The sequence below is a fragment of the Branchiostoma floridae genome, chromosome 18 (assembly GCF_000003815.2).
Source record: "Branchiostoma floridae strain S238N-H82 chromosome 18, Bfl_VNyyK, whole genome shotgun sequence".
NCBI lineage: Eukaryota > Metazoa > Chordata > Leptocardii > Amphioxiformes > Branchiostomatidae > Branchiostoma > Branchiostoma floridae.
In genome coordinates, this window is record NC_049996.1 from 9,974,710 (window position 1) to 10,000,580 (window position 25,871).

Below are 25,871 nucleotides of genomic sequence, written 5' to 3' on the forward strand. Positions count from 1 at the left end.
AGTTTCTTTGAAATGTCCTGAAAAGTCCTCCCTAAAAGTTCTCTAAACTGCTATACCCCCCCCCCCTTTATGATTGCAATTCTAAGAAAATGTGTCCAAACCTACTACTTTTAATTTTGTTGATTCTGACATCATCAAGCCAAACCCATGAGAAAAGTCATTGAGAATTCCTTCACTTTGGAAAGTGAACCCTTTCTTCATATGCCCAGGTTTCTACTTCCCATTGAACATTGTCTGAAAATTGGCATGGGTTTAAACTTAAGCTTTTTAATACTATTTCCTGTCTAACAAATTTGTAATGCTCTAATACATATTACTTTGTTTAAGACTTGAATTTCCCAAAATGAGAAAATTAAAGCCTTATTCAGGAATAGACATGTTGTCATTAGTTTAATACATTCTATATGAATGTTCCTACCTTAGATTCACAGGTGCCCATTTCTAGATCTAAAGAGTAAGCTTCCTTTATATTTCTACAGTTCTCAGGTTATTTTTACTCACCTGTACCACCTGTCTTATCAATAACATCTTCTTCTCTTAGGGTGATTTACGTTTGTGTATACTGTGTATACTGGTTCTGAGACAATGAGTCTCTTTGTTCTTTTCAAGCCTCAAGAACTTATTCAGCACCACTTCTTCTTGTCAATAACTTCTTTTTTTAGGGTGATCTGAATATTCCTAACTTTGGTACAACGAGTCTCTTTGTTCTTAATGCTGAAGAATCACTTCAGTTACATCTTCTTATAAATAACATCTTCTTTTGATCTGCATATTACCAGATTTGAGACAGTGAGGATCTTCTTTCTTTAGCTTTGTTATTTCACTGAACAAAAAACATAGAGATGTTTGCTATTAAACATGCCTGAGACAATGCAGGTGTGTAAAGACTATTCTCTAAAGTAAGCCTTATAATATTGTGCTTAACTGTTGAGGTTGATCCAAGGATATGTCTTGTAACCCACTGTTCAGTTTTCAACATTATACTCAGTGTGTCTCTGTTTTTCATGATGACTTTAAAAAAAATTTCATCTTTTTTTGTCACTCCCTTGAGATTAAATCCAAAGAGTTCAAATGATTGTTATGATATATACTATATACATATTGCATTACTACGCTATAATCTCATGCTGAAAGATTAAATTTCTGATTCAAATCATACTGGGGCTGTTTCAAAGTTTCAAAGTTCTTTTAGACTTAGGAAAAATTATTGAGTTCCTTCACTTTATTCTATGACATTTAAATGTACCAACCAAAGACACCTGTGACTATTTGATCACAAAGATGATCTCAGAGTTCACAGCTTTCACTAGACGCATGTACATGTACTTCATAGTCAAACTTTTGAAGGCTGGCCACATCCTCTAGCCATCTCTATAGCTATATTTATTCTCTAATCTTATGCTGAAAGATTGTGCCTTTCTGATACAAGGCATACTGGGGCTTTTTCAAAGCTTCAAAAGTTTTTTCTAGACATAGACAATCATTGAGTCCCTTTGCTTTTCTAGTCTTACATTTGAGTGTACCCAATTTTAACTCTACATTTGTGTAGTCTATTTCTACAGCGTGCCCAATGGCAAGTGAATTACCTCATCTGTACACCAGGAAGGTAAATGTAAAATTACTTCTTCCACAGATGCTAAGCTAAGCACCTCCTCTTTCTTTCTGGTCTTTGTTTGGTTGATAATTACCACACTCTGTTTGAAATGCTAGGAGTGTGCAACCTAGCTTTTAAGAAGACCTACCCCATCTCTTTTTGATGTCTAACGCCTTTCACTAGTTTCAGACCTGCTTGCTTGTAAAGGTGTGAATGCATGCCTTGCATTTTAATACATAGTTATTAGACTTTTTAACAAAAATAAATACATAGATTTGAGAATGTTTAATGTCACACCCATTATCCGTCAACTTCATATGTGAATCAGAGGATTCTCAAATAGCCAGAAGATGTCTCAGAAGGTTCTTACTGTCTAGAAAAGTCTTCATGTTGCTGATCTTATCTTTTTCATAGATTCTACTCACAATACTTCTTCAAAATGTAAAACCAGACTAAGTTAACAATGACCACTGACTTTCCTTGCATCACCATTATAACAAACTAGGTCTGCTTGTTATGTATAATATATCTAACTAAGTCTGCTACAAAAGTCATGGCAATTTAAGCCATGTACATTAACTTATCATTATTACATATTGTATCTAGTTTTGGATATTGTGATGGGATTTCGTCATGAAAAGTGTAACTGAAGTCTGCAGGTTTTAGTTAATGAAACTTAATGGCACAAAAGTGGAACTACCTGTGGTGCAGAAACCTTTTATTTCCGGGAATGGCAGTTGGTATAGTATTTGGTAATGTTAATCATGAAACTCCTGATAGAACAGATCACAGTTCATTAGCCATATTGGATAACTTTTGTCAGGACTGTTAATTGAGGCTATGTCATAAAACAAAGACATTTTTGGTCCTGTCCTTGGTGCTGATATCTCAGCTTTCTTATGCTGAAAAAGGTTTTATAGAGTTGTTACAATGTCAGTTACTTATAAAGAAGGAATTTGATAGAACAAATGACATGTTGTTTTCTATACCTTCAGGTACAGCTATCGGCTTTGTTTATATTTCCTGTAAATACTAAGTTGATAAAACTTGGACTTTTTTTGTTCACTGAAGCATGTCCAATTGTAAAGAATAATGCTTTTTCCAGATTATCTGGATTCTAAGTTTGTTGATGTACATGTAGATGGTTTGACACCTCTTCTCACCTTCTCTATTTGATGACCAAACATGTCAATTTGTTAAGTTTCTTTTATTTTCAATGGATTTAATTCACTATAAGATGCCTGAAGACTTGCCTTTTCTATTCCCTTCAGAGTCATGCTTAGTTTTTCTTCTTGAGGACATATTCTGCTCGTTTTATGTTTATTAACATCTCATTTCTTTCAAATGATTACATCATTGCTAAAACAGCACTCTTGGATTTTTATCTATGATGGAAAAGCATGTTGTCAATGATATCAGATGCAGTCTTGTCTGCTGGTAACCATAGAATTACTGAGTTCCCTTTCTGGATTTTACAAGTGTATCATTACAATTTCTGAGAGTTTTACATCTTTTAAAAATACATTCTATTTTCAATTATCCAGTCATCACTAAAACATCACTCTATCTGTATCTCACTATCTGTGATAGAAAAGAGTCATGTTAAACTTTTCTATGCTAGCAGATGCAGTTTTGCCATCTGCTGTCTTGGTACTACAAGATCGTCATGATAGACGATTTCCCTTTCTGGTTTTCACAAGTGTTGCTTAAGTCAACTCCATATGTACGACTTGTTGGATGGAGTATTACATTTTTCTTAAAATGATTCATAACAGGAAGATTCTGATCAACTGTAGTCTCTTTTGGATGGTCTTATTATTACTGAAAATTGCTCTTACTAACAATTCATATCTGCATGTATGACAGCAAATGTATTATGTTACAGGTAGTAGATACCAGCTACTTCTTTGCTCCCAGCTTCCAAAAGATAACTTAAGACTTTCCTTTAAGTTTTTCAGAGTTCTACTTAGATAAACCGCAGTATTGATTGACAAGCTCCATACATTTACTGATCACTTGCAGTGATCTGTGTCTTTTGTATTATTGCATCCCATTTTCTAAGCACTTTCCAGATCAGAATAGATTATATATATTCTGTACTTTTGTGAAGCCAACCTTGATTTATTAAATTCTTTGCTATCTGTTACTCTAACACTATTCTAAGCTAATGAGAAGGCCGTGGTCTGACTACAGTACTAGCACAAAGCGATATTATGATGATTCTAACACTTCATGAGCTTCTAATGGTCTATTCTCTTTTTTAATACTTGGTACTACATAAATCAATGCGCTATCTTGAAGTTAGTTTTCGTCCTCAAAAATCTTGATTGACACCCTTAGATCTACTAAAAGATACACAAACTCTCTACAAGAAATTAAAGTCTTTTTACCTTATTACTTAATAGTACTTCTTCTTGTTATCAATAACATCTTGTTTTGATCTGAGTATTACCAGGTCTGAGACTGTGAACCTCTTTTTTCTGTAGCTTCATAATATTATGTTATTTCACTGAGTATAGATACATTGTTTTTCAACATGCTTCAGATAATGCAGGTTATAGATTCATTAACTAAATTTACATAGTATTACCTCTCTGCATGTGCTCTTTGAAACTGAATTATGGAAGAGACAACACTCCTACTCCAAGCTGTCAGACTAAAACAAATGAAACTTTTGTTTCTACCTCTTGCTGTTCCGTGTCAGTTGTGCAGCACACTATTCAGATTTGTCACGCAAATCTCTGCAGTTGGTATATTTAGAGCCTCTCGCACACAGAAATACATGTTCTTGACTGTAATTGTCCACAACAACTAATAACCCTCAGAGTTTTTGTATTCAATCTTACAATTAACTATCAGTCTCCCTGAAAATTATGTTTGATAAGTGGTTTACTTCTTCTGGTTTATAATGATCATAAGACCTTTATTAAACCTTGAATTGCTGTTGACCAGTGTTGTACCATCAGCAATCTTCTCCATCTGCTATGAAAGCATATCATCTGAATGCTGGATAAACGCCATGGCTAGCGAACTCCGACTTCACTTGAACTGAGGAATGGTTGTCATCCAAAAATGCCAGAGTTTGACTTTAACAATTCACTGATGGCGCAGATGTACATCTATCCAATTCCTTCCTCACACTGCATTCTTTGAACTGGTTTATTCTTGAAAATTTCTTTCCCTTTCAGTCATACTAAGACGTTCTGAGATTGATTTTTCCTATTGTTGTGATATTGATGGTTGCCCAATCCTCTTGTGTACTCATGTACTACCTCGAGGTTACATTTCGCATTATCCTGACAGCACTTGGGCACAATATTTAGTCATACTCAGTTCTCAAAATCTTATTTTATGATTTCTTTAACTGCCAATATCCCATGCATTGACCAAATGAAATATCTTTCTCATTATATTTTCCCTCTCAGACTTTCCTGTTATTTCATTGTAATGTTTTTCTGTAACTTATCACATGATTTATTTCATCTATATTGAATCCTTGTGACTAATGCAAAAGACTGGTGCTCTTACATCAAAGAAATTCGGTTCCATTGTGTTGGAAGTTACAGTTAAAATTTGCCTTGAACTGTAAAATATGATATATATTTTAGATGGATTTAGAAAAAATGTGCATAACAAGACTTATTTAGAATCTAAAAGGAGAACATAACCCTGTAAGTATCTTTGTGTACTTTGCGTATTAGGGCAAGATGGTTGCAACAAATGTTGCACAATCCTTCTTGCATCAAAACTTTTAAATTCTCATATAAAAGTATATTCCGAAATCATATATTCTTGCTTTTTTAAAAATCCAGCAACGATTTTGAACTTCTAGATATTACTTTATTGAAAAGGCTATTTTCTAGAACAAAAATGCGCAGTCCGTCATTTTGCCAAAAAGCCATTTATTCTCCATAAAAGTTGTTCCAAAAGTTATTGACATTGGTTTGTAATTCTTTCCACTTGATCATTGGTCTTCTAATTAAATGTTGAGGAGAGGGAAAAATTTTTAGAACAATAATCAATAGATGAGATAATGAAGATGGCATAAATTCTTTTGTTTAGACATTTTTTTCTGTAAACACATTGCAAGTCATCATTGTTCAGTCCATACTATGCATCTTTTTCAACGCAATCATATCCACATACTCAGATTTTGTTCAATCAGTTCCCATTGCCTAGTATGCAGGTTTGCCTCATAGCAACTTGCTCTTATGATAACTGTCAATTATGATAACTTTGTACCCCGTACAACTGTTGTGCAATAAAGTTATTGTATGATAACTGTCAATGGAGCTCAGCTTGGCACTCATCTTAAGATAGTTTGAAAACTTTATGTTGTTCACATTATGTATATATCTTTGCTTAAGATAATTTTTGTTTTGGTGAAGAAAATTAATGATATACATGTCATTATCATACATTTTATGCTTTTGTCATATTATTAAAAGCCAAATTACAATATTGTCAATAATATAGTGAATACAGAACTTTTTGACAGCTGTTTTTTTTAGTTTTAGTTTTCCACTACTTGTACATATACTAGTCTAGTACTTTTGTGATAGAGATATTTCATAGATGTAATAGAGCTTGTTGTATCAAAATTAAATGACAATTAGGAATTGCTGCAATTTTCATTGTTATTTTTTTGCATTGTATCATTTAAAAGGTGCTGCTCAATTGTGAATTGCATAAAATATTTGGCAATTCAATGGAATAAAAATCCTTTATCTGTGATTTTTGTCATGACTATTGCTGTCTGTAAGAAAATTGTGTAGTAATCTTACGGTCAAATGTTGCTAAGTGCATCAAATGTTATTTTCAGTGTAAGTTATGGTAAAAAGATTATTTGATATGAGATGATCAGAAACAGATATCACTGTAAAATGTGTATGTTTTTGTTGAAAATAAAAATAGACCCATTGATATATTTGTCTTTGTCATCACTGGTGTCATTTGACTGAATTCACGTTGTTAGATGGTTGTGAGAGGGACAAAATTTTGGGAGAAATACATCATCGAAGTGATATTGGCCCTGTCCTTGGTGCTGAAAATCTTACAATATTCACATAACAGTCTACAATTACATTATTCTTAACGCATCTAGACACAAAAATGAGATGGCGGGATTTTAAAATGCCGCTATTTGCTGCTCTCATTCTGCGCTCCTATTGCTAAAGTGTTCTATAATGTCTGTGATTTTCATGGATCAAAAGCGACTACTATCAGGTAAGGATATTATTGCAGGGCAAATCACGTCTAACAGCTGCAAAACTTACAAAGGTCGCTAGGGGCCCCCACTGACACGTGACGTGGTTGTGCCCAAATGAGTTCAGTGCGAAGTAGGAAACTTGGCTTTAAGAGTTCCCAGATACATAGATTCGTGTATATGTCCATTAAAAAACAAAGAGAAAGGAAGAAAGATGTAAATAATAACGAAAAACAATAAAAGAGCTTACAATAAGGTCTATTTGTCATTGATTTGACTGTGTGGAAGGTGTTCAGCACCAAGGACAGGGATGTTTTCCCCATGAGTGGATGGTGTTTACCATACGCTATTTTGTTAAAAAGTTATATTTTGAACATGTCTTTCTTTGTTAATTTGTCTGTCCGTTACATGTTACATGTCTGTCCGTCAAACATTTGCTTTATTTTGTTTTTGTTTTGCATTTCTAACGTTTTTGCGAATGTAGGCGTGGCTATCTATTACCCATGTGGCCGTGCGAACCCGCGAACTCCAAGATGGCGGCTGAACCTGGAGCGGAGGAACGTCTGATAAACTCCGTCCCTGGGAGACGGCAAACGGCTGGTTTGGGTGGTGAGAAGGGCGTACTTTGTTCTTTATATTCTTGTGACCATTTCTTTCCAAACTTCCGTGGAAAGACTAAGTAACAACGCAGAAATATGACCCTAGTTTCTTAACCATTTTGGTGTGGCATACACGAGGGAACACCTGAGTTAGATTGATTTGCATAATGATAACAACAATCAGGCGCACGTGCTTGTAGAATGTTTGTGCATAGCTCAAGATGATTCTGTTGTGAAAATACGAATAATCAAATTGGCGCCGTAACATTGTAAACTTTGGTAAACTTTCAAGATGTTATACAGTAAGCAGTTTCTTTTTCACATGTGTGTCAAAGTGTTATTCATTATTTTTCATACAAATCTGTGATAGTCAAATGTAGTTTAAATTACTGTCATCAATGTTTGATCCTTAGAGGCATAGGTCAGCGCTTAACGCGTTTTGATCATGATGAATGTCAAGTTGCATGAAAACTTGTTTGATTGTATTCTTCAGTGGATGAGTCATGGACTTACCTGGAAAGTAGAATTGGTCTAAGACACCAACCTCTGCTACCTGTCCTGTCTGACAGGTAAGTGTAGAACACCATGTTCAGGTAAGGACAACATTCACATTGGGTCTGGTGTGCAAAATTGACTTTATTCAAGGTGAAAATCAAGGCACTCTGGTCTTGCGAGGTTGAGAAGAGATCACTACACGTTCACATTCTAGATCTGGTACAGATTCCCAGATCTACTCTACTTTAAGAAAAATAAGTGCTGAAATGTTCAAGTGAGATGGAGTCTTTGATGGTATACGTTGATGGAAATGATTTAGAGTCATCATGAAATGTACAATTGTTGCATCAATTCCTTGGTGTATCATTTTGATGCTTTTTAACATGCTTTTTTACATTTCTCTATGCTGTATGAATGAATAAGCCTGTTAATAATAACAGCTTTTACTGTGTAAGTTTCTTGAATATCTTTAAGAATCGTGACACTGGTTTCATGTTAAACTTTGTCTTTTATGTGTCATCATTGAGTCATTGACTGTACAATTGGATACGCTCTTTACCATCCCCCCCCCCCCCCCCCAAACAGTTTTATGATTGTTGAAATGGATAGTCAATGTTTCATTTGTTCCATGTGTTGTATGTATGTACTAACCGGTCAGAACTGAGGTATGTCATTCCTGCTTCAGATGTGGTATTTGTTTCTTGCATACACGTATCAGTGTTTGTAGTCTTCTAATGATTCAAACTGAATGTCATTTGGATTGTTCTCATGTGACTTATGCTTTTGTAACTTGATCATTGTATTTTATTATTACACATTTTGACTGTTGTGTTATTTCCATGCTGCCTCACTAACAATTGTCATGTTGCATGTTCTCTTTCTCTCAACCCAAAGCAGGTTTTAGAACTTAAAAACAAATTGTAAATATTATGAAATGTATGTTGCATGTGCTGTAAATATTGTACATTTATTATATTGTATAGTTATGCAAATTTGGCTTTTTTCTGATTGTGTTTTTCCTTTACATAAACTCTGGTTTTAGGGAGTGAAAGCTGATACTGTGTACCTGTCCATGTTCCTGTGGGACCTGTCCATGTTCCTGTGGGACCTGTCATGCATGTTCCAGGAGGACCTGTCCATGTTCCTGTGTGTAATAACTGTGGGACCTGTCAGCTATCCTGTGTACCTGTCCATATTCCTGGAGGACCTGTCCATGTTCCTGTGTGCTGTGGGATCTGCCAGCTCAAGACAAGAGAACATCGGACTTGACAGTGAGTTGGCTTTTGATTTTGTGAATTCTTTCAGCCTCAGGAATGGGGTCTGCATGACGCAAGGCGTAATCAGCTGCTTTAGTTTTGCGTAACTCAAAGTCGGGTAGCTCTGATCTAATGTTAAACGTGATCCGTGTGTTAGGCCTAGGAAAAAAAATGTTGTGTTTCCTGTTTCTGTCCTGAAACAATTAGGGTCGGTAGGTAGGGATTATCTTCTTTTTTTTCTTGTAATTGTTTTTAGGCTGGCCCAAACAATACATATTGCAATACAGTCGAACAAAGTAAACTGAAGTGCATGAGGACACTTCTGTTTTAATGTCAAACTTTAATTTTGTGCACAATAGATACATTTATCCTTCATTAGATAGGACAAGCAGTGTTTCTGCTTCAATAGGAAGCAGGCTGAACAAAAATTCTAACTGGAAACTGTGACTCCTCTGCCCACCCCAAAAAAAAGTCTAGGGTCGGCAGGTTTTTTTAGGGTAGGTAGGGAAACAGGAAACACAACATTTGTTTTCCTAGGCCTTATGCGTAAAGCCCCATGAAGCATAATACGTGACCTCTGCCGTCTGGAAGTTATTGGAACGCGTGATCGGGACATCTCATGCAGATCTCTAAAAATGACAAGGAAAAATCTTGGGAAAGGGCTTGCTTGTGGTCCTCTGAATTTTTACTTCCAAATACGTTATCACAAATTGAAATTTTTAAAAGACATTTATTCTGCAGCCCTACCAGTGATTCTTTGTCATTTCTGAAAGAGTTCACATTTCTTATACTAATATCTAGTTTAAGGTTGTGACTAATATTTTATTTCAGATATGGTGGAGAACACAGTACATTTTCCTATTGAGGGAGAGCACTTGTTATATTGTCTGCTGTTTCAGTCTGTATGGCAATGGGGTGTATTTCAGCATATTTGTGCAATCAAACTATTTTTCCTGATATCCACATCATTATTTTGTGCATAAACCCTTTTTTGATAGCCGTTTCCAAAATGAAAACAATTCTTTGTGTGACAAAATTGCAACTATGCATGAGAAGGCAATAATGGAAATGTTTTGGGACTTATGCAGTGCAATGCAATGCAATTGTGTTGTACGCATGTTTATTAGATGGAACAAAAAGAGCAATTTTTTATCGATGGTGACTAAATGGATATGATTTGGCACATGTAACAATACAAAATGCAAAGCCACAAACTTCCTATTGACTAAGATGGTTCTAAGATTACAGAACACAAGTTGCACCAATTCAAAATAATCACAGGTACAAAACTGTAATTCATATCTTCCCTTTTATTCAGTTGAAAAATGTATTACATTAGTAGATTGTATTACATTAGTAGATTGTATTACAATACGCTTGGCATAGTATAACTAGAAATTGTTTTTAAAACCTATAGACTAATAAGAAATAACTACACAGTACCACAAGTCTTAAAAGTCTGACTCTCCTTTTCCTATGATATAATTTACTATTCAACAATGTATTGATTTATATGATCATTATGAAAAATGTAAACATGAAGGATAGATAAAACATGTAATCAAGGCCAATAAGAACATAATTCATGTTCATGAAAACTGTGTATTGTTTAAGCTGCTTGTGCAGTCAAGATTCATCAATGGTAGACAATAACAGAAGTTGTAATCAGTGCATCTTAACCTCCGATTCACATCTCTTGTAGTAACTGTTGATTATATGCCTGAAGAATAGTTGAAATACAAAATTATTTGTTATGTTGAACGTTTCAAAACTAAATGGTGAAAGATAAATGAGTTTACACATCTCTTGTATTAACTGTTGATATGTCTGAAGGATAGGTGAAAGACAAAATTATTTGATAATGTTTAACTTTACAAATTAAACTAAATGGTGAAAGGTGTAAATGAGTTTATTTGTTCAACTGTAAAAAGAAGTGAACCATATAAAGTGACCATGTCAGTGATGAAGTGGATTTCAGGAAAATTGTTTGGTTACATAATGATTGTTGGAAATATGTTCCATTGCTTTACAGAAAATGGAAAAGACAATGTTGTGCTTTCTTTCTGTAGAGTGAAATGTACTACAGGTAAGCTGTGTGTGATGTTGGAAAGAGAGGAATTGGGTCAAGGAATCAGCCAAACAAAGCACATCAATCTATTCTTTCCTCAAAAATTAATTAGGCTGAAATGTAGGCAATCCTCAGGTTTAGGATAGTTTAGATACCAGGTACTATAACTGACAGGTGCAGTTTGAGGTTAACATGTTTTAAACTCAGTTTTCCAGGCATTCATAATATGCAGTTTAGGTAGATAAGTTTATCTAAAAAGTAGTGTAGACAGTTGGGGTTTGAAGTTTGAGTTTTAAGTCAATTTTCAAGGCAATGCTGACAACTAGTTTCAGTAGAGACAACTGTTGTAGTTCAACACAATTGATGGTTAAGGCAGTTGTAGAGGAAGAATTATAATTGTAACAGCATAAATCTCAGGAAAGATCTAGACTTATAATTAAAAAGATTTGTGAATATTATTAAATTGATTTAGTTTTGTTTGGCTGAGTCCTGTAAGTCATGTAGTGAAAATCAGACTTTGTTATCACTGTTTATGTACTTGTAGCAATACCAACCTCCTGTTGTAAAGTTTGGGACTCATCTCATGTTGATCTAGTAGAGTTTGACAGTGATGTGTTACACTGACAGACTTTATTTGATGAGTATGGGACAAGGCCTAGACTTTCTCAGCAGAAGGTTTGAATTGTCAGAGGTATGTAAACAGTGATTTAAAGAAAGTTTGATAGAGAGTTCATGACAAAACACAATTTCTCTCTTTCTGTATTTCTACTTCCTGGGCTTAGCCTGGAGGAGGAACTTCTGTCCCAGGGTTCTAACTTACGCATTGCTCTGATTCTGTGAAGGAGTCCTGTTGACAAATAACTTGATTGTTTGTCGTCAGGACTTCTACGCTAACGGAGAGGGGCTTTGTGGATTTTTTTACCCTGGCCCAGAGGTTTTCTTCTCCAGGCTTCGACGCTAGGTTTGGTTGCTTGATGTCAGTATTCCTGGGAGATAGTGCGCATAATATACACGTTCTGAAAATAGTAAGGAGGTGGTTGGTTTGTGTGTATATATTTATATAATGTTTTTTATCTATTTATTAAGTATATATATATATAAGGTAAGTTAATTTGTTTATTTTATTTACGAACTTTTTTTTAAAATGTTTTTAATTCTAAGTTATTTACCTGATCAGTCATTGCCAAGGTATGCTGGTGTTTCGAAGCACCGGGTCTTCAGCTTAGCAAAGACCTCCCCTGGGGAGCACACTGTATGCATTGCTGACAGGAGTAAAATTATTCTAAGTGTCTCGAATGTAGTGGTCAATGTGAAAAGTTAAGTATGGTAAAGTGACTGCATGAAGGTGTGATGTACTACGTAAAATGTTGGCTAAGTGTTTGGGAAGCTGCTCTAATGTCAGGGTAAAGTGATCTTCTGTGAAAGTTGTTTAGTGTAGAGTGCTGCACTGTAAAAGTCCTAAACGTTAAAAATGAGTCAAGCAAAGTAATCTTCTACATGTGCTGACTGGGTATAATGTATACTTGATGTTTTGTCTAAATCAGTGAAAGTTGAGTACATGTACTTGCTACTATGTGATGTAGGAAAGTGCTGGGAAATGTTGTGTTGCTAACTGAGTGGATCGTAGTCTTCTGCGGGGAAGTTGTTGCGATGTGGATGAGTCAGATGCTAAGTGACTGCTGGGTATAATGTTGGCAAGTGTTGGGAAATGTGTTGCTAAACAAATAAACTATACTCACAACTTCCCCGTGTCGTGTAGTGTTGTGTCTTCTCTCACTGGTTAAAAGCTGGCAAGTCTCCTTCCTTCAGTAAGCCATGTGGAGAGAAAAACAAAGTCAGTATACTTTGGTCAGTATAAATCATTCCTTGTAAGAATTAAGCTCACAACAATCAAGTTTGCAATGCTATGTAAAAATGAATACCAAACTACTGGTAATGCATCTAAGTTTGCAAAGATTTAATTTCGCGATAGCACCATGCACTGTTACAGTAGTATCTTACTGTTATAGAAAAATGTTCGCTGTGGTTTTAAATTTGCAGTGAAGCGGCCGCCGCAAAAACCGCGAACATTAAACCACTGCAAAAGTTTCTGCATTTACAGTATCAAACATTATGTCATACCTGGGCCACAATGACATTCTATCAGCAATAAAATGACACTCGTCTTATTGAAGTTACAATATTGACAACAACGAGTTTGTGTGAACTAATACGCAGTTTTGGGATGGCTGTTCTATGTCGAGTGTTTGTATTGATGGAGTTCTTACTGTACATGACAGGAAAAGGAATAAATATTAAATTGTATTTATCCACTGCCTCACCTGTATATGCAACTCATCATGTCACTGTGTCTTCAAGTCAGCTGGTTATCAGCCTCTGGTCTAGTCTGGACAGCAGTCGCTCATCATCACAGGTTTGTCCCAGACAGCACAGGAATGTCAGAGCAGCTGGCAAGTTCAGAACACAACCTAATTACATCACAGGATAGTTAATACAAGCTACATGTTATAAGAATAGGCACTTACCTATTACATGTACTTTCAACTTGTGAAATGTTCACGAGTGCATGCACAGTGTGTGTACATCTGATATTTAGCCTCTAGCTAGCAGACTATAGAAATTCATTCAAAACTACATTCGAAAATGTTTTTTTTCTATGTGCTACTGGTTGTGTGTTATTTCCACAAAACTGTAAGACCTATAAGAAAGGAGAGTGCAGACAGTCAGGTATCATCTAAATAGTTGTCTCACCTGTAGATACTGTTATCTTGTTCCTGGGTCTTCAAACTACCTGGTCTGGTCCAATCCAGTCTTGTCAGGTTCAGACAGGAGTCCTCACTACTGCATCAGTCAGCAGCCACCTAACTGTATACAGTCAAACAGTCACAGTACATGTAAGTTACCCACTTGTCTCAAACAACACTGAGAAAATGGTAGGTATTATGAAGAGTTCAGACTTTTCCTACCTGATATTCCTCTGGAGTCTTCAAATCACCTGGTCTGGTCATTTTCAGACAGGAGTCCTCACTACTGCAGCAGTCAGCAGACACCTAACTATACAGACATTACAAGTTACACACTTGTCTGAAATAGTCCAAGTAAATGATAGCTAAAATGCAGAATTGACATTTTTCTCACGTATTCTTTTTCTTGGGTCTTCAAATTTATCACCTGGTCTGATCCAATCTTGTCAGGCTCAGACAGGAATCATGAGTCACCTAACTGTATTCATTACACATTAGAATAAAAACATTGACAAGTGTTTTGAAAAGTTGCTCCAAAGTTGGTTAAGTGTGAAAATGTATGTGTAGAGCAATGTAGAGGTGGTCCTTAGCCTTGGGGAAAGTCTGGTCAGTCTTATCCACAGTGAAAAACAGAATGCAGACGATTATGTTAGAGTTCAGTTAAGAATTTAAGTTACATACAGCACCAATAAAGTAGTCCTGCTTTTTTATTGAATGAGTTCAAATCTACATGATTAAACAGCCTTAATAATTGCCCTATATATTACATCTGCAGTCTAGTTTTTCTGCTCCAAATCCCCAATCAAAGATAAGTAATGGTAATTGTGTTAAGCCCTTACATGTAGCTCTACCAATCATTATGATAGCATTTGTTTTTCTCTAAGACATGATTGTGAGTACCTGCCAGGAACAGGTAAAGCTTTAGGGGTCATGACATCTGTTCATCATGTTAATTATGATCAATAATGGTACATGTATTTAGGAAACTAAATACTACATTATTTTAAAATGGTGATTATTATGTTTACTCAAAAGCCCATTACAACATTAAATATTGTAGTAGCAAGGAGGTTAAAAACCTCCTTGGTAGTAGACATCTACACCTTTTAAAATCATGTTGTCCATTTCAGTCAGAAACATTAGCTATGATGTTTATTAAACCCAGTTGGTATGTATGTACAATAAAGGTCTTCATTCATTCATTCATTAAAAACCCAGTGAACTTTGACATGGCATAGTAGTCTGACTGACAAAAAGTGAACCGACAGGTTTAGACAAGTTTTTATCATGCAGATTAAATCACTGGTGCATCCGCTTTAGACTGCCTCTTACGCTGCTGACTCACAGTTGGGACTATTTTTCACAGAAGAAATTCTGATCCCTGAGGAAGGTTTGCCAGGCAACATAGGAAGGTACAGTACTTTTCTTTCAATACAGGAATGCCTGTGCTACCAAGGCTAGTAAGAGCAGTTTTTTACACACTACCGGTAAAGGCCTTTTTACATTGAATGCTAAATCTTCTTTCAGTTAATAACGAGGAGGTAAAACCTCCTTGTTCTTAACTACAGAATATTTTTCTCATAAGTTACTACAATTTACGTCAATTCAAAAGAATTGCTTATTTGAGTGAAAATTTAAGTATCATAGTATTACGTGTCAAGGAGAGGCATTAGTAATATGTAAGTGACCTGGTGAGTCTGAGTGCATTTCTGATGTTCATTTGGCTGATCGTCAATAGCTAAAATGTTACAGCCTGAGCATTTTCTTGACACATCGCAGGCACAAAACTGAAGGGACTCACTGAAATAGTGATTCTCTTTGTAGAAAGATAGCTCTGATATGTGGTCGAACAGGCATGGCTCTATTAGTTACAGGAATTGCTAGTAATATAGACGCTTAAGCCTTAGGATTTCAGACCCAAACTACCTAAACGTCGCAATGGGACTCATATGTAACAGGTCACTGATCATAGTTACTGTAGTAAAAAGTAACAGTGGCATGCAGCTGGACGATGTATGCCCAAGGCACTGCCTTTAATTATCAACTTTCGGGTCACTGGACTTACACTAACAATGCAATGATAAAGGGATTATATAAGATGTACAAGTCATTCTTAGGACAGAAAATAGCTTACATATACAACAAGAGTTCACATTTTGAGTCTTTGTAGATTTAACTTTGTCTCATTGATTATGCAAATAAATCTGTAATTATCAGAATCTCTTTTATTTCTGATGGTTGTCTTTAGCAAAAAGAAATGCATTGCAAAGTCCTTTTATACAGCAGATTTCCATGTTTACTTTTTATCATGAATTATGCAAATGAATTTGGTATTAAAATAATCTAATATACATAGTGGTGCACACCTTAAACTAGCTTATCACAAGTACGCAATTCCCACCATTTTGCTTGTTAATTGACTTTAAGGTTTTTTTTAATCATTACCTTACAGAGGAAACTGTTTCTATCTTTTTACAGATCAAGGATGGAAAACAACAAGAGGCCCGAAGAAGTTGATGGCGAGTCAAAAGACAAACCGGGAAACAAAGTGGCCCTGATTACTGGCATCAGCGGACAGGACGGATCGTATCTGGCGGAGTTTCTACTAGAGAAGGGATACGAGGTCCACGGCATACTTCGAAGGGCCTCAACGTTTAACACAGGTCGGATTGTACATCTCTACGGCAATCCCCATACCCACACAGAATCCGGGAATTTCCACCTGCACTACGGAGACATGACTGACAGCACATGCCTCATGAAGGTCATCGCTGAGGTCCGCCCTGACGAGGTCTACAACCTGGCCGCGCAGAGTCACGTGAAAGTCTCGTTTGATCTCGCAGAATACACCGCAAACGTTGATGGTGTGGGCGTGCTACGAATTTTGGATGCCATACGGGCAACGGGCCTCTCAGACACCACCAAGTTCTATCAGGCATCGTCTAGTGAGATGTTTGGTTTGGTACAAGAGGTACCACAGAGAGAAACCACGCCATTTTACCCCAGATCCCCCTATGGAGCAGCCAAGCTGTACGCTTACTGGGTTGTGGTGAACTACAGGGAAGCCTACGACATGTTTGCCTGTAACGGTATCCTCTTCAACCACGAGAGTCCGCGGAGGGGGGAAACGTTTGTCACCAGGAAGATCACCCGAGGGGTGGCCAAAATTCTGCTAGGTCAGCAAAACCACATTACACTGGGGAACCTGGATGCTAAAAGGGACTGGGGGCATGCAAAGGACTATGTCAAAGCCATGTGGCTGATGCTACAGCATGAGAAACCAGAGGACTTTGTTATAGCCACAGGAACGTCATACAGCGTCAGGGAGTTTGTCGTTGCATCATTCAAGCATATCGGAGTAGATATCATATGGGAAGGTAACGGGCTGGAAGAGGTAGGCAAGGACAGATCAACTGGCACCGTACGGGTCAGAGTCTCCAAGAGATACTACAGGCCAGCAGAGGTGGAGTTCCTCCAAGGAGACAGCACAAAGGCCAGAAAAACACTCGGCTGGAAGCCGTCAGTTTCCTTTGAGGATCTTGTTGCTGAGATGGTGGATGCTGATATTGAGTTCATGAAAGCAAATCCTACTTCCTGATGCAAATTTAGGATTAAGTCATCCTGGTCTTAAAGCTAAATATGATTGTAGTTTACAAATAGGGGATCAGTATGATTCATCACTTTACGAACTCAGATAAGGTTAGGGTCAGCGGTAAGGGTTTAAGTGTGGTGCTGAGTTTGTCTGATTAGCCATGTGCTGACCTGGTAAAGGGCTGAAGCGTCTGACATACAGTTGTACTGTATAGTCTTTTATTGGAAAATAGGTTTTGCTTAATTCCCTATCAATGTTTGTCCGACCAGCATACAGTATGTACATAGCAGTGTACTTTCTTAGAAATCAGGCAAAGATGCTACCATCCATTTTAAGGTGTAATTTTTTTTTTTCTTTTGAATTGTGGTGTGAGCAAAGAAGACAGGATAATGTCCCACATCTCTATCTGGATTTTGTCAAAGTGCAATGTAAAGAATTACATTCTAGTTAAGTTAAAAGGCCAACAACTGTCTGAAGACTCCACTATGGCCATAGTAGTTGCATTTTTGTATGGTGCTTAAATCTGCCATGCTTGTCATTCAAATTAACCCAGTCACAAAAGTGAATTGAAAAGTGTTACTGATGATGCATTGTTTCTATTAAGTATAAGACCTTTGAGAGAATTAGAGAATTGTAGATTGCTCATTCAAATACATCTTGTAAATTATCAATTGTCTCACCTGTGCATTCTGTTATCTTGTCCTTTTGTCTTCAAATTACCTTGTCTGGTTTAGCTCAATGCAGTCTTGTCAGGTTCAGACAGGAGCCCTCACTACTGCATCTGAGTCAGCAGACACTTAACTATACAGACACAAGAAGTTATATACATGTCTAAACAAACATGGAAATGGTGAGTAAAATTACAAAATTTGAATTTTCTCACCTAAATATTCCTCTTGAGGCTTCAAATTGTCTGTTCCAATCCAGTCTTGTCAGGTTCAGACAGGAGTCCTCACTACTGCAGCAGTCAGCAGTCATCTAACTATACAGACATTAAATGTTACACACATGTCTCAAACAATGTCTCAAACAGTACACAAAATGCATGATTGAGATATTTCTCACCTTGCCTGATACTCCTGTGTATGATCACCTGGTGCCTCTGTCATCACAAGTCTCATCTCATCAGGACAGGAGCACATGCACAGTGGACAGTCATCTTGCTCCATCTTCTTCCTACACCTTGCATTAAAAAAAAATACACCAGTTGGTCCAAAACACAAAAACTATAATTTCAACTGCTCATCCCTACAAATTCACACATACCGGTATTTATATAACAAATAGTACACTAAAAGGTACCATTTTACAAGCCATTGAACAGTCAGAAAATGAACTGATTCTTAGGAAATTTTTCTATACATACCAAGCATACCTTAAGTCATACTTGAGCATGTAGCTCATGACTAAGCAACATGCTCAAGTCACAACTGTGGAACTGTGGAAGACTTCTATGGCAGAACTTCTGGGTCATGACAATTACAACCAGGATCTAAGTCAAGATCGATAGAGAATGGAGGTTTTGGTTAGTTGTCATAAATATATTATAAAATCCTCATCATCTCAGCCTGGGAGGACTGTTTAGTACCTCAAGCCGACATCAAGCCATGATTAGATACAGTCTACAAGTTAGGACAGGAGGCAGAAGGTAATTCTGAAAGTTGTTTTGGCCCTGTCCTTGGTGCTGAAGATCACAACATGTTCTGTTATTGCACTATATAATCAAATGACCAACTCTAGTGTCTTTTCCAAGTAAAGACATGATAGATTAGAACAATTCCAATATGTAGAAACAATTTGGTTTTAGCCATACCCTCTCCTCGCCAAACTACTCTAAAACTCTTTAGCTTAAGCCATATTTTGACCATCATTATATCTGTACACAGTATTTACACTCACACACACAACACATCATGTATAAACAACCGACATCAATTCCATGCATGCTAGGAAATTTTGCTCCATGTACAGAGCATAGCTTTTGTGCACGTATATGAAATACGTTTTAGATATCATTGCCAATCTCAAACTTCGAACCGTCAAGTTTGGATTGTTTGGATATGTGACTGTACTGTGCGCCAGTTTGGTCACACCATAATCAGCTGCGAGACCGGTGTTCAAGAGGGACTTTCTCTGCTATTATTCAATATTTCACCTAGTTCTACTCAGTATCAAGGCAAAAGAAGACGGGGAATAAAGTTATGGAACACTCACCACCCAAAACGGAGGAGACGAGGCCTCCAAGCACGGATTTTACAACATCTTTCTCCAGTCCGCCATGTGAAGCCGCCATCTTGCGTTTCTTTCCCATGCACGGCGCCACCTGTTAATTTGGTTCTCATTGGTCCTCATTAGCTTGATTTGATTATGATTCAATTTGTTAAATACATGTGTAGAGTTTTCAATTGTTGATCAGATTTTATTGTAAAGCATTCCATAAACACGAGTGGACACAAAAATGTTCAGATGATTACATTATAAAAACAACAGCCACTTCAGACACCGTAGCTTTCTACATTTTGTATTACTAGCGACACTTTACCCTCTGTGTTTAACACGTTGATGGTTGCAAACAGACTGACACCCAGCACAATCAACAGCTCACCCGAAAAAAAGATAACTTAAGGTGGACTTTCTCTGCACTTGCGGCACCGTTGCGGCACTGCGGGGTTCGTAGATGACACAACGAATTAAAGAACGAATTTTCTTAGGTTTTGTGCATTTTCTTGTGTTCTAAGTCATACTTTTACGTATTATGTAACGTTAATACCTAAATCATTACAAATTGCGAAAATAACAAAATAGTGCTGCGGTGAATGAACCCCGCAGTGCCACACCGGTGCCCCAAGTGCAATGAGAGTCCAACTTTTTGCGGCATGACCAATGAGAGAGGCTCTGCACGTACGTTATTTGTTAGAAAATACAATTTCATTGACAATTTCAAGTTTTATTATGTATTTCTTTCCTCACGTTTTGGCCTGAAGTCGACGAGACTTTGGGATTAGGTCTATTGACTCTATTCAATAATTTCTACAAACAGAGGGCCACTATTTCAGAGACTAACAGCAATTTGTTGTTGTTTGTTCTACAGATTGTTACGAAGAGCGATAGAAACAACTTTTTCTACAACATACTCTACCAGACAGACGTAGAATTTAGGGTAGACCAGCCTTTTCAGTCTTTCACATCATTCTTTTATTGTCATATCCAGTAGGTAAATTGCTTCTACTTTTTACGTAATCGTATTCGTGCAACAAAAAATCAATCAGAATACGTCAGAAGACAATCTTTATTTCAATCAGTATGACGCTGTTAACAGATTAAAGTAGATATGTATGAGTCTAGCCAATAAGTTAAGCATATTAAACACATAAACGACACATCAATAGTCATAGTTCTCGGACCTCAGCCTAATTTCTGAAACACGATTTTCAGATCAAATCTTTCTGCATGAGCCGAAAAGTCCTGCATCTTGTGATGTCTTAAAAAATATCTCAGACATATTTTAACACGAGATACCTGGTCACTAGGAGAAGCCAAATCGGCAAAACTTATCTGCTAAAACTGACGGAGTAAAAATTCAAAATGAGAACAGACTCTTTGTGGACTAGAAGGAACGAAATTTCAGCTAACAGCTTGTTTTTAGTCCACACATATCGAGTTCTAACGTTAACGTTATTTAAAATTATCACTATGTTACGTAAGTACAGCAACCCTTTTGTTGATTTCAATTTACAGCAATGTCTTTTTTTGGCGAAAACCTAAGGATGGAGACAGTCATAAATTACTTCCATGTGCCCCATGGGAAAAGGTGTCCTAACGACAGCTTTGAAACTTTACCGTTATGAATTCCAAAACTACGATTCTGCATTGCTCACATCCATATCATCTATCATGTGTTCAAGGGCTCGATGGAAATAGCAAAAAGGGGAAATGATTTTGTGAGCAAGAGAGCTACTTCTGGACCTAAATCTCACATCATCACGCAAAGATACGCACTGACATTTAAAAACATGCAAGATCAATAGTGGGGGAATATACATTTGCTTATACACATGCCAAATATTGCCATGATTTCTGTTATGTCACCATCTCCGAACCTGAGGAGATGGTGACCGGTTCCGTTATACGCGTACACATGAATGTCCCAGTGGTCGGCCACAGACAGGTTTCCACCCCGCCCTACCGTGACCAGTCCGGGGTACCCGTCCCCCCAACCCTGCTGCATCCTGAAACCGTTCCGCACCCTGAATTTGCGAACAACCGTGCCGCTCACATGCCTAACCGTTACCAGTAAATAGTCAGAATAGAACGTTACTTTTACACGACGATCGCCAAGTGCTTCCACCAAAATGCCAAGGCATGTATTGGTAGGCAGGAAGGGATGTAATGTTGAAGTGTCAAGCTCCTTCTTTGTGTACCTCACAATTAGCCCTGTAGCAGATGGGTAACAGTTCCCAATGCCCCATAGGCGGCCCCTCCCGCCGATGGAAATGTCGTCGGGATCTATCGCCTCGCACTCAGTCTCTGACGCGATGGTGGAAAAACTGCGGAGGCCTCTTGGGTCCAGTATTATGACCCGCCTGTTTGAGGCGCCAGACATATATACCTCTTTGCTAGGCGACGCGACAACACTACATTGTTCACGGAGCATTATTCCCGCTTCATGTTTCTTTCCGCCTACGGCACTTGTTGTTTCTTCGACTTCGCCTTGTTCTTTTCCTGAGAAAGAGTAAAATAGAAATATTGATCAATCTAGTTTGTTCTAAAGTGTTTTGTGTAGTTTTTTTGTGTGTTTTTGTGTGTTTTTTTAACCAGGAGGAATATCATTTTTCTGAACTGGAACAATTTATTATGCACAAGCTGATAGCATGAGGTTGCTTTTTATCGATCATCTTGCATGTTCTAGACATGTGCGCCTGTGAAGTGCGCCTGTGTATTACCTTCAGTGCTGGTTGGTTGAGGTGACGTGTAGTCCAAATTGGGTGACGTGTAGTCCACATGATGTGACGTGTAGTCCACACGAGGTGACGTGTAGTCCACAAGTTGGCTTCCATCCGTTTGGGCTGTGAAGGTGGGGTTCGGCCATGTCTGACACAAAAACGAAAGTGTCGTTGGCAAAAAAAGTAGTAAAAGTGATCTCACACCAACTGACCACTAAGTGCGATCACTAACCACTGGACTACCCAAGCTACACTTGAGAGTGGAAACAATGAGATATGAGATTCATAGGAATACATAAGAATACACAAAGTTACTACTACATGTATCAAAATATAATAGATAAAAAAACGATATACGTAATGTTTTTGTGCAATCGAAGTATATAACTTCTCACCGTTGGTGTGAAACTGTGTTGTTTTCCTGGTATGAAGGTTGAAATGAAGAGAGCTGTAAGAACAAACAGTCCTGCCACGGCTACTCCCATGATGATGGCACTAGCGTGCCTTTGACCTGGAAAAGAAAAACGGAAGGCAAAGATGAGAAGAATTCTTCTACAATACACCGACACAAAATGTGGTAGATGCTATCTTTCTCTCTCCTTCTACCCCTCTCTAGAAAATGATGTTAGTGGCGTTTTATATCGTTGGTGACAAAAACGTATTCTGTTGGTAGAAACCTGTGAGAATAGAAACTAAATCATCAGTACAAAACCCTTGTTGTAGCGTCTGGAGTTGAACTCAACAATACAAACCATCCGACCATCGCCAGCGACGGTAATTGACATGCAGGTATAGATAGAGACACAATGTTTCACAGCGTTGTTTTAGCAGAGTGAAGTACCAGTAACTCAAATGGAAGAACCTTGTTAACATGTCTTACCTCCACCTGCCTGTGGTTGCCGAACATTTGGGACGTAGGCTGGGTTGAGCGGTGACGCGTTCCCACTGTACATGGGGTTGAGAATTGACCCTACGGTAGATGTTTGGTTTCCACTATGCCCTTTATCTTCGTCATAAGTAACGGCGTATGGTTGAATGTTAAGGCATCCCCTTCTTCACCAGTTGTCCTTCTAATTCTATTACCGTATTGGTTATAAGCGACTGCGTATGGACGGATACAGTCGTCATCAGACATAACTTCACTCTCTGTTCTGTTCTGTCGAGAGCTTTCTACATCCTCCGACTGTTGGGTGACAGTTTCTGTTTGAACTTCATCATGACCGATGTTTTCGGCTTCACTGTCTGCACCACAGACCCCGACATCTCGCTTGTCCATACTGGTATCGTCGACATCTTGACCGCATTGATAGAAGGTAGACACTGCTTCTTTGTGACAGGCACCCCTCAGTTGGTATTGCACTACGCTTTCTACGTTATCAACTTCAGTAACGTAGATGTGTTGTGACGGAGGTTCTTCCGCTTCTGATGGACTGCCACTCATGGAGTATGGCAAGTCTACGCTCTCTGCGTTCTCAACTTCAGTACTGTAGATTTGTTTTGACGAGTGTTTCTCCGCTTCTATGAGTGGATTATCAACATAAAGTGCTTGATTCTGTTCAGTTTGACCAACGTGTGTATAAGAACTACAGCTTACCGGTAGCGATGGACGGTCTCCAATGTTGTCAGGACTGAAACACGGTTCGTCAGCCTGGTTAGAGTGTTCAAACGAAGCGTCGCTACGGACGTCCGGTAACGGGTCTTCCGTGTGGCCGGGCGAGGCGTCCGTTTGTGCCGCTAGACTGGACCGGTATGAGCGGCGCTGGGGCTGAACCAGATGGCGGCCGTGACTAGACGTGCGTCGCGTGCGCTCCGTCAGTAGATCAATTTAGAGCGGTTTATATGTGTTGCGGAGTGATATATACAAGTTACGTAGATTTCCGTACCAGATAAGATCATAGAGTTTGATATTTGAAGACATCTAACGTGTTTATCGCCATGGGACGACCAAAAAATGCGACGGAGCTTGGGACGCCGGAGCCGCCGACGGAGACAAAGAGATACAGGACCCGGTCCGGCAGTACCAAGCCGTGGAACACACCGGCGAAGAACATTACGGAGTTTGAACAGATCACCGAGGATCACGCAGATGCCGGTAAGACCACGGTATGTAGTCTCAAATTCCGAACCTCACCCGATCGTGTACCTCTCTGGATAAATGCTAACAAAGCGCACTTCAACTCGTCCTTCGAACATGAGACGGGATTCAAGTTTGCATGGAAGAACAAGGATACACAGCTGTCAGTTACGGACCTAAGTAAGTCAGCAGACAACAACAAAGTGCTGACTGTACATTTCTACACTACTACTGGCACGGTTCTCATACATGGGAAGGGTGCAAAATGGTATGTTGATGACATTTTCCCCGAACTGAAAGAAGCTGTCAATAATGCAGCTAGCGCGTCCTCGGGACAAAATGGCCGACTTGACAATGAAGAACCGGAAAATAGAACAATAGACAACAACACTGAAACAATGGTGCCTAATTCAGAGGATGGGTCGTCCGCCATGATGGCATCGGACAGTAATTGTCATGAAAACCAAGCTAAATCAGACCAGACTGCAACAGATTTGACCGTAGAAAAGGAAAATCACGCAGAGAATACAACACCTAAGTCTGTAGCCTCACCCACAATCCGCAAGGTGTTAGGTGGACTTGAGAACATTATTCTGAGTCCCTTCACTAAGACACGTGAATCTACAGGAAAGGGTAAAGAAGCGAAATCTCAGCAGTCCAACCGATCCCGACGCTCTCTACTCAGCGGAAACAGCCCTAACGACCCACCACCGAGTACAGGATACACAAGCGCTGCTGCTGAGGCCATGTATACAACACTAGTAGATGAGATGAACAAGCTAAAGACTCTTGTCTACAACAACAAGGTGACAATGGACAAGCAAAGTAGACAAATCGATGACCTGCAGGCTAGCCTTCAGAATAAGAAGAAGGTCACAGAGAAGCAAGCCCAGCAACTTGAAAAGATGGAGATTGAACTCCAGGAGCAACGCCAAACCACAAAAGACCTCGCTGACAGACTAAGCTCCCGGGAAACAGACTACGAAACGCTACAAGCCCAGCTTTTGTCATTGACAAACCATACTCCATGTACAGACATATCTGCCAAACCGACAGATACTAGTAAGGAATCTCGGAAGGACGACTGCAGAATCCAACGCTTGTACTCCGACGTTGTCTCTGGACAAGCAAATTCGGTAGATAGCACAATCACTACAGTACCAAAACGACCAGCCTCCCCTGCCCCCCAGATATCGGCTCCGGTTGACAATAAGTCTGGCGAAAACACCACACTTCCAGTCACGACCGAAAGTACATGTACAACAGGCCCAGCAGGCGACAAGAAGGACGTCAGGATTTT

The 25,871-nt window shown here is 38.4% G+C and overlaps 2 protein-coding genes across 2 annotated transcripts; one reads left to right on the forward strand and one right to left on the reverse strand.

The window, feature by feature from the left end:
- The first annotated feature begins 15,258 nt into the window (after nucleotides 1-15,258).
- On the forward strand, nucleotides 15,259-18,225 carry LOC118406178 (GDP-mannose 4,6 dehydratase-like). The gene is made up of 2 exons (XM_035806060.1): nucleotides 15,259-15,374; nucleotides 16,441-18,225. Exon 2 carries the CDS (start codon nucleotides 16,448-16,450, stop codon nucleotides 17,558-17,560), a length of 1,113 nt encoding a protein of 370 aa, XP_035661953.1. The 5' UTR covers nucleotides 15,259-15,374; nucleotides 16,441-16,447; the 3' UTR covers nucleotides 17,561-18,225.
- Nucleotides 18,226-20,829: 2,604 nt separating this feature from the next.
- Nucleotides 20,830-23,453, reverse strand: LOC118405927. The gene is made up of 4 exons (XM_035805781.1): nucleotides 23,378-23,453; nucleotides 22,893-23,008; nucleotides 22,498-22,645; nucleotides 20,830-22,276 (listed from the first exon to the last, which is right to left on the reverse strand). The coding sequence occupies exons 1-4, from the start codon at nucleotides 23,448-23,450 to the stop codon at nucleotides 21,576-21,578; spliced, it is 1,038 nt and encodes a 345-aa protein (XP_035661674.1). The 5' UTR covers nucleotides 23,451-23,453; the 3' UTR covers nucleotides 20,830-21,575.
- Nucleotides 23,454-25,871: the final 2,418 nt, after the last annotated feature.